This window comes from Taurulus bubalis, assembly GCF_910589615.1.
Source record: "Taurulus bubalis genome assembly, chromosome: 1".
Lineage (NCBI taxonomy): Eukaryota > Metazoa > Chordata > Actinopteri > Perciformes > Cottidae > Taurulus > Taurulus bubalis.
Genome location: NC_136589.1, coordinates 40,598,422 through 40,608,363, shown reverse-complemented (window position 1 = coordinate 40,608,363; position 9,942 = coordinate 40,598,422). Strand labels below are relative to the sequence as shown.

At 43.2% G+C, this 9,942-nt stretch overlaps 1 protein-coding gene across 1 annotated transcript; it reads left to right on the top strand.

Moving 5' to 3' along the window:
- Positions 1 to 2,401: 2,401 nt before the first annotated feature.
- On the top strand, positions 2,402 to 9,567 carry LOC306754110 (sodium- and chloride-dependent GABA transporter 3-like; the record flags this gene model as incomplete). Its single annotated transcript, XM_079238022.1, has 14 exons — positions 2,402 to 2,633; positions 2,730 to 2,864; positions 3,556 to 3,693; positions 3,909 to 3,996; positions 4,242 to 4,374; positions 4,456 to 4,590; positions 7,105 to 7,208; positions 7,381 to 7,505; positions 7,756 to 7,868; positions 7,959 to 8,096; positions 8,208 to 8,310; positions 8,571 to 8,671; positions 8,862 to 9,032; positions 9,460 to 9,567. The coding sequence occupies 14 exons, from the start codon at positions 2,402 to 2,404 to the stop codon at positions 9,565 to 9,567; spliced, it is 1,824 nt and encodes a 607-aa protein (XP_079094148.1).
- Between the last annotated feature and the right edge of the window lie 375 nt (positions 9,568 to 9,942).

The window sequence follows — 9,942 nt, the reverse complement described above, 5'->3', positions numbered from 1 at the left end:
TAGCTATAAGCGCTATCAAAAAGGAAAGTCTTAAGTCAACTCTTAAATGAGGTGACCGTGTCTGGATTTTAAATATGATTCTCGATCTTACAGGAAGCCAGTGGAGAGCAGCTAGTACAGGAGTAATGTGATCTCTCTTCCGCGTCCTCGTTAGTACACGAGCTGCAGCATTCTGGATCAACTGGAGAGACCCAAGGGACTTACTAGAGAAGCTTGATAATATGGAGTTACAATAGTCCAGTCTTGAAGTAACAAATGCGTGGATCAACGTTTCTGCAATCGCTTTGACAGGATGTGCCGTAGGTAAAAAAATGCAGTCATTGTGATTTGTTTCACGTGGGATAAATTGATTTCTGAGGTGTTCTGGGCCGAGTAAAATAACTTCAGTCTTGTCCGAGTTCAGCAGCAGGAAGTTGCATGTCATCCAGGTTTTTATGTCTTCAAGACACGCTTGAAGTTTAGAGACCTGGTGGATTTCATCAATCTTGGTCGACATATATAGTTGAGTATCATCGGCATAGCAGTGGATGCAGTGAAAGTTTATGGAGTGTTTTCTGATAATATTGCCTAAGGAAAGCATATATAAGGTGAATAAAATTGGTCCAAGCACAGAACTTTGTGGAACTCCATGACGAACGGTGGTGGTCATCGAGGCCTCATCGTTGACAAATACAAACTGAGATCGATCTGATAAATACAATTTAAATCAGCTTAGTGCTGTACCTTTAACACCAATCGACTGGTCTAGTCTCTGTAATAAGATGTCATGGTCAATGGTGTCAAACGCTGCACTAAGGTCTAACAAGACAAGTACAGAGACAAGTCCCCTATCTGATGCTACTAGAAGGTGATTAGTAATTGTCACTAGTGCTGTCTCTGTGCTATGATGCTTTCTAAATCCTGACTGAAACTCCTCAAGTAAGCTATTGTTATGTAAAAAGTCACAAAACTGATTTGCGACTACCTTCTCCACTATCTTAGAGAGGAAGGGAAGGTTAGAGATAAGTCTGTAGTTAGCCAACACCTCTGGATCGAGAGTGGGCTTCTTAAGAAGAGGTTTAATTACAGCTACTTTAAAAGACTGTGGTACATGACCCGCTAGTAAAGACCCATTGATAATATCTAGTAGAGGCGCTAATTAAAAGGTAAAACTTCAGCTGTGTCCTGAAAATGAGAAAATTATTATCTCCTCATTTACTTGTCACGTTATGCTTTCGATACTGTCCCATATTACTATGCAAATAAACATTGGTGTTAAAATATAAGAAAAGTTGTTCTGACTCATTTGTGTCGTTTTTTTTATTTGAAGGGGAGCAACTTACACATCATGTAGTTCCAATGATCACGCCAAGGATGCACAATACTATACAAACAATTAAGTCCTCTTGTGTCTTCCTCATATCTGAAGAATTAGAAATACCTCTAAGAGGGTGATGCATCAAACAACCACAGAGCATACTCAAGTCTTCAGCTCATCATGAAATGTTGGAGCAAGTCTGATTTTGGTACCTACGTCTGCTGTTTAGTTTAACAGCTGATCGCGGCGCTGATAGTCGCCCATGCGTTCTGTTGTTTTTGTGAAAAACAATTAAATTATGAAATAGATATAACTTTTAATAATAAAAAAAAATTAAATTAATATTTAAACTTTGTGATTCTGTTTGGGCCAGCAGAGAAGGCTTAGCAGGCCCTGACGGCCCGCCACTGCGTGCGCCTCGTCTGCCCTAAGGAGAAGGAGAAATGGGAATGCGCAGCCTTTGGCGAGATAAGTCTTTTTTAGGACTCTGATTGGATAAATTGTATGTCACTCATTGTTATCTTTAATCAGTGATTGGCGAAACTGCATATTAGACCCGTCTTCCTTGTGCAAAATCGATCTAGCCCCACCACGTGCACGGCGCAGTAGAGACGTGCACTGGAGCAGCTGCGAGGTGCACTAGCGGAGAGGACAAGCAGGAAAAGCATATATTTTGCGCAGATATCCTATTATTTTACAAATATTACTTTTTTTTTTGGTGGCTCAAGTGGCGGGCGGCCAATAGAGGCCCCCCACCACTGAATGAGGGCATGGTTTAGTCAAATTAGGAGACATAATAAAAGCAGCAAAGATCAGTTTGGAGTACATATAACTAAAACACACATTATTTTTACTTAATCATCGCCATCAATTCTGGTCATGACAAAGGTAGCATTTGTCCCATGGGACAATTCTCAAGTGATCTTTGTTGACACGACACACAGAATGACTGGTTTTGTGTTTGTTCATTCTTGTCACCAGGATGTAGGCAAATTAAGAAGAAACACATGACTAAGGAAGCAAAGAGCCGCATCCATACGTATGTTTAAATTACATTTTCAAGGTTTGTGGGCTTTGTTTAGTCAAATTAGGAAAAGACACAAAATGCAAGAAGCAAAGATCAGTTTGGAGTACTTATTTGAACTGAAACACACATCGGATGAAGATCCTGATCTTGAGATGAACAGACAAAGAAGAAAAACGGAGAACCAGAAGAGGGTTGCAGAAAGAGGACAGTGGGCCAGTAAAACAGAATATTTGCTGGTTGCTGCAGGAAATGTGGTCGGCCTGGGCAACGTGTGGAGGTTTCCTTACCTCTGCTACAAGAATGGTGGAGGTGAGTCCTACAGATTCTGAATTAAGAGTTGATTACTCTGAATTAACTTGTCATTTCTATTGGCATAATTGCATATATCTCTATTGATATACCTAGGAGCCTTTCTGGTGCCATATGGTCTGCTAGCTGTGGTGTTTGGGATACCTCTGTTCCTACTGGAGACCTCAGTCGGGCAGTACACCCAGGAAGGATTCGTCACCTGTTGGAGGACATTGTGTCCTCTGGCACAAGGTGAGTGGATTTTAACTGAACTACAATGTAGAACTCACAGGAGGAAAATCATACTTTATGCAGAAGGAAATTACTGTTTTCTCTAAATCAGTGATTCTCAACTGGTGGGTCCCGTTTTCAGTGGGTCTCTCTCAAAGAATTTTTAAGGGACTTTTCTATCCAGTGGAGTGTAGTTATTTTGCCGGCTCTGGTTTCAACTTGTTTTGCACTTGTCCCTCCATGTTTTCAGCAGCATGTGCCAGGTTGGGTCAAACTATCCTGATATGGGGGAGACTGGGTTTTTATGATAATTAAATTAAACTACTGAATATAAAATTCACAACTGATGACGCTACCTGCATGAGAATTGAGTGCTGCTTAATTTTCTAGAAGTTAATTTAAGAAGTTGAGAATCTTCTCGATTGCAACTGAAAAAGCTACAAATGACTTTACTTTATGCTTCTTTTGGCTATCAAAATCTGCTGAAAGATCGGAAATCCTATCCGTCACAGTATTCCTCGTTAGGCTAATGTTGGCAAAAGCCTGTCACTTTTAATTTTTTTATTTGAACAGTTATCCGGCGGGCTGAGCTGGACCCCCTGGCGGGCCGGATGTCTGACACCCCTGCTCTAAATCATGGAAGCTGTTTTGTCAATGTTTAATGCCTCAACAGGTGGTGTTTGTAAAACTGTGGTTTGTGTTTCCATTGTAGGAATTGGATTTGGAATGCTCATAATCACGTTATGTTACTTCATTTACATTTTAATTGAAGCTTGGGCTCTCTTCTACCTGGTGTTCTCATTCAGATCCCAGCTCCCCTGGGCCAGCTGTGAGAACACCTGGAATACAGGTGAGACTTTTTCATTGATGCTTAGAGAAGAAATTTGATTAAACCCAACAGTCAAAGGGGTCTTTCATTTTAGAAATGTATTGTTGTTGTTCAATAAAGCAATAAGCCACCAGGTCACAAGGTTATACAGACAAACACCTTTTACATCACAGCTACATTTCAGAGGTTTCAAGTCACTTGACCTCAATGAAATCTGTATTTGTTCCCAAACTCAGCTAATTGTCTTGGTCTTCATCCTTCCAATTCCTCTAATGTGAGTGCACATCAGACCAACACCACCTCTGCTTCAACTGAGTTCTGGGAGTGAGTCTAACTTATTTATCTTTGATATACTTTAATGCTACCGTTTAATGCTATTGGAAATGTAAAATATTCTAATGCAACATTGCTAAATGCCAGAGATATTTGTTTATGAAAACAATATGAAAATTACTAAAATAACTGATTCATATTGACATGAATATTTTTTTTTAGAGGCTTCTATAAAAGAGGTTTTATTGAGTGTTGTATCACATCATGTGTACCTCTTAAATGTCCCCTCTCCTCAGGCGGCGGGTCCTGGGCATGTCTGGAGGCATTGAGGAGCTGGGCAGTGTGAGATGGGAGCTGGCTTTGTGTCTTCTGGCCTGCTGGGTGTTCTGCTACTTCTGTATCTGGAAAGGTGTCAAATCGTCTGGAAAGGTCAGAGGAAACCTTTTAAATATTTATCTATTTGTAGAGTTACATTCATTAATAACCTGAACAATTTTCTTTTCATTTTAGGTAGCGTATTTCACAGCCCCGTTCCCCTACGTAATGCTCATAGTGCTGCTCATCAGAGGCTTGACTCTACCTGGAGCTTGGGACGGGATCTACTACTACCTGTATCCAGACCTGAGCCGCCTGGCTAACTTTCAGGTACCTCGTTTATTTGATCCCAACTCTAGAATGACTTGGGCATCACTACAGAGGGATATCATTTAAATCTGTGTAGTGGAGCCATTTCTTCAGGGTTGACTGTGCTTCGACTGAACTATGTCATATGTCACCCAACAACGTAAAAGAGAAAGTATTATATATATCATGAATACTCTGGATCCTTTGCAGTCTCCAAATGGCAAAACGCCTAGACAAACCATTCGAAAAACATGTGTTAAATATTAATTTTCTGTGATATTGTTATCTGCTTTTTACTTGGACTAGATAAGGCTTTATGCTATGGTCTCATTGTGTTTTCCAGTTCATGCTCTCCTGGATCTAGTCATATCGTGTTTTTCTCTGTACATTGCAATCCTAGTTTGACTTGATTATAGTGAGACGTATAGTTGGACATGCCTGGAAAACCTCTAATGGGAGGCGTCCAGGAGGCATCCTGACTAGATGCCCGAACCACCTCAGCTGACTCCTTTCGACACGAAGGAGCAGCAACTCGACTCCAAGCTCCCTCCTGATGTCCGAGCTCCTTACCCTATCTCTAAGGCTGAGCCCGGCCACCCTACGGAGAAAGCTCATTTCGGCCGCTTGTATCCGAGATCTCGTTCTTTCGGTCACGACCCAGAGTTCGTGACCATAGGTGAGGGTTGGAACGTAGACCGACCAGTAAATGGAGAGCTTCGCCTTCCGGCTCAGCTCCCTCTTCACCAAGACGGACCGGTACAGCGCCTGTTGTACTGCTGCAGCCGCACCGATCCGTCTGTCGATCTCCCGCTCCACCTTACCCTCACTCGTGAACAAGACCCCGAGATACTTGAACTCCTTCGCTTGGGGTAGGCAGTTTGTCCCCACCTGGAGGGAGCAACCCACCGGTTTCCGGCAGAGCACCATGGCCTCAGATTTGGAGGCGCTAACTCTCATCCCTGCCGCTTCATACTCGGCTGCAAAACGCCCCAGTGAATGCTGGAGGTCACGGTCCGAGGAGGCAAACAGGACCACATCATCCGCGAACAGCAGAGAGGCGATCCCGAGACTCCCGAACCGGATCCTCTCCGCCCCCTGGCTGCGCCTAGATATCCTGTCCATGAAGGTCACGAACAGGATCGGTGATAAAGGGCAGCCCTGGCGGAGGCCAACACCCACCGGGAATGTGTCTGACTTATTACCGAGGATACGAACACAGCTCCTACTGCAGGCGTACAGAGACCGGATGGCCCGTGCCAACGGGTCTGGCACCCCATACTCCCGCAACACCCCCCACAAAAAACCCAGAGGGACCCGGTCAAAAGCCTTCTCCAAGTCTACAAAGCACATGTAGACTGGTTGGGCAAACTCCCAGGACCCCTCCAGTAGTCTTGCAAGGGTAAAGAGCTGGTCCACTGTTCCACGACCGGGACGGAATCCGCACTGCTCGTCTTGAATCTGAGGTTCGACAAGCGGTCGGAGCCTCCTTTCCAGCACCCTGGCATAAGCTTTTCCCGGGAGGCTGAGCAGTATGATGCCACGATAGTTTGAGCACACTCTCCGGTCCCCCTTCTTGAAGATGGGAACCACCACCCCGGTCTGCCAGTCCATGGGCACTGTTCCCGACCCCCATGCCACACTGAAAAGGCGTGTCAACCAAGACAGCCCAACAATGTCCAGCGCTTTCAGCATCTCAGGGCGGATCTCGTCCACCCCTGGCGCCTTGCCACCAAGGAGCTTTTTGACTACCTTAGCGACCTTTGCCAGGGATATGGGAGAAACCACCCCAAAGACTTCCGGCACTGCCCCCTCTCCGGGGAACATGTTGGCCGGGTTTAGGAGTTCCTCAAAGTGCTCTTTCCACCGCCCGACGATGTCCCCAGTCCGGGTCAGCAGTTCCCCCCCCCCTGCTGAGAACAGCCTGGGGTAGCCCCTGCTTTCCCTTCCTGAGCCGTCGGATGGTTTGCCAGAACTTCCTTGAGGCCAACCGAAAGTCCTTCTCCATGGCCTCCCCGAACTCCTCCCATGCCCGAGTTTTAGCATCCGCGACCATCGCAGCTGCAGCCCTTCTGGCCTGCCGGTACCCGTCAGCTGCTTCAGGAGACCCCTGGGCCAGCCAGGCCCGAAAGGCCTCCTTCTTCAGTTTGACGGCTTCCCTCACCCCCGGTGTCCACCACCGGGTTCTCGGGTTGCCGCCATGACAGGCACCGATGACCTTCCGGCCACAGCTCCGAGCAGCCGCGTCCACAATAGAGGCTTTGATCATGGTCCACTCGGATTCCATGTCCAGAAGTACTTGATATCGTTTTTTTTTACTTTTGTTAATGTTTTGTTCCCATTGAATGGTATATTTGATACTGAACTAGTTCATCTTTATCTCAGTGATAGTGTCCAAATGAACATTAAATATCACTGGTATGTAAAAACTACACGGACAACAACATGGATATCCGCGGCCCCAAATTGGCCACGAAAAAAATTGCTGAAACAAGAAATCCTACGTTTGTATATAACACACTTGTTCTGACATTACAGGTCTGGATAGAGGCAGGATCTCAAATATGCTTCTCCTACAGCCTGACTGCAGGGACTCTTAATGTCCTGGCCAGCTATAATGAGTACAACAACAACTGTTACAAGTATGTCAGATATCACCAGCACTTTAATATAATACAGTACTATGTGGTTTTAGAAGAAGGTTTCATCAGATTATTGACTCATTTGAAGACAATATATTAAAAAGACATTTACCTTGGATTCTTTGAATGTCCTCTTTTTGAAAAGGGTCTATTGTCTTTCTGTGACCTCTAGGGACTGCTTTTGGCTCTGTCTACTCAACAGTGGGACCAGTTTTGTTGCTGGATTTGTCGTCTTCTCTGTACTTGGCTTCATGGCTCAGAAGCAGGGTGTTACTGTCGACAACGTGGTCGAGTCAGGTAAAGACTTGATATGACATGAAGATGAAGTTTCATATAAAGTCCAGAGACAAATAACATTGTCTTTCTTGTTATTTCCTACTAATGAGTTACTAATGAGTATTCATGTTGGAACAATGCTTTTTCAATGATGAATTAAGTGTTTCCTCATGCTTTACTAATGCTAAATAGCATGTAGTTATTATAAAGTGTTACCGTTTCGTATAAAGTCCAGATACAAATAAAAGTTGTTTTTTTGTTTAATTCACAGGTCCAGGTTTGGCCTTCATAGCTTACCCTCAGGCAACAGCTATGATGCCTTTTCCACAGTTCTGGACCGTCTGTTTCTTTCTGATGCTCATTCTGCTGACTGTGGACACACATGTAATAACATTTGTCAAACAACATATTAACAAATAATAGACGTGTTTCAGCCACAAACCATTTTTTTTGTCAATTCTATTTCCCCCCCAGTTTATGATTGTGGAGAGTTTCATCACCACGGTGACAGATTTATTTCCGAAGTTGTTTCGTGCGCCATTGAGACACAGGATCTTTGTTCTCATCATCTGTGTATCCAGCTTCCTAGTACATCTTCCCTTGGTTACAGAGGTTAACAAAAATACATATTAATAAAACTAAACTATTCTAAAAACACACTTAAAATGTAATTTACAATCCAAATCTTCGGTTTTATTAAAACCTTGTTTCTTCCTGCTTTAGGGAGGAGTTTATGTATTCCAACTCATTGACTTCTATGGCTCTACCAGAGCCTGCCAGAATTTCATGGCTATTTGTGAATGCGTGGCTTTGGGCTGGATTTTTGGTAAGCCAGAATAGGTGTTGCTTAAAGCATAAGACTGTTATAAGTCTATATTTATACAATTATCAAAAAATCCTATAAAAGGGCCAAAACCAACACTACTACTGTACTGTACTAGTCCGTCTCTCAGTATGTTCTCAAGTCCTTTGGTTGTTATTTAAAGGCTCAGTCATTTATTTAAACAGCTGGGAACTCCAACTGCAGGAAATAGTGAATTGTACAATTGAAATACTGACTAAATGGACAACTTGGACTTCCATCAGGTGCTGACCGTCTAAATAACATCATCGAGGACATGACAGGACATAGGCCTTCTGTATTCTTCAAACTATGCTGGAAATACGTCATTCCTCTGCTGTCCCTGGTGAGTCAGGAGTGTTTCTTAGTGGCAACCAATGATTTTACATATTTTCATTAAAAGTGCTAAATCAAAGCATCTCTATGATTGAGAGATTGCCCCATAAAGCTCTCAAAATAGTGGCGGCTGAGCCGAACAGTGCAAACAACGGGATCAGTGCTGACAGAGCACAACATCTTTCTCCTCACCTTCACAGATTTCTTTAATCATGTACCTGGTTGATTACAAACACCTCAGGATTAATGACTGGTACGTTTACCCTGACTGGGCGTATGCACTGGGATGGACCATGACACTGTCCTCCGTTCTCATGGTGCCACTGTGGGCAGCTGGACAGATATGTTTGACAGCAGGAACCTTCAGACAGGTCAGTACTCATCTCTTACAGTTAAAACAGGATGCTGTTTGCATTGATTTATGATATAATGAGGTTTCGTGCGTGTTGCTTGTTCTTATCATCGATTGTGTCATATATGTACTGTGTGGTTGTGATGTGCTTTACATGTTGCTTTGTTAATATGTTGTCCGTTTCGTTAATATTACTACTGGAGGCCGTTAAGTGATAGGAGGATATGTCCATGGCGTGTGTCATATCATATCATGTGTGCAACATTTGAGTCCAAGACAACCTTCCCTGTGGGGACAATGAAGTACATCTAATGGTGAATGTGCAGCGAATGTATTTTGTATTGGTCGATCACCAAGTCCAAAGAGTGTAAAAGATTGGCCAAAATGTCTCTAATTTTCCTACTGCTCGTGTAAACGTACTGATTTTGTTTGTTCCTGTGTTGCAGCGTTTGTCTGTCCTTTGTCGTCCTGTTGAAGATCCGGCCTGGAAGGGGAGAGACATGGGAGACGAGGGAACGACTGTTGAACTGAAGACGTCTGCAGTGACAGCGTAGTGTCACCTTAACTCAACATTTACTCTACCATTTGAGTATTTCTCAATTAATTAAAACTGTGGTTTGGGGCATTTTGCTGGTCTTTTTTGTTGTTTGTTGTTTGTTGAAATAGTGTAATTCTAACCTCTTAGCATTCCTAAACTGTCAGTTAAAGTCAAGTATCACTGTGTAATTTATCTTGTTTCAATTTAATCCTCATATTTAACGTTTCTTCAGTCATTTATCACTTACTTGCTCTCCAACCATTGAATGTATTAATCTGTGTGTCCTGAAAATGAGAAAATGATGATCTCCTCATTTACTTGTTACGTTATGCTTTCATTACCTTCCCATATTACTCTGGAAATAAACATTGATAACAAAATACAAGGAAAG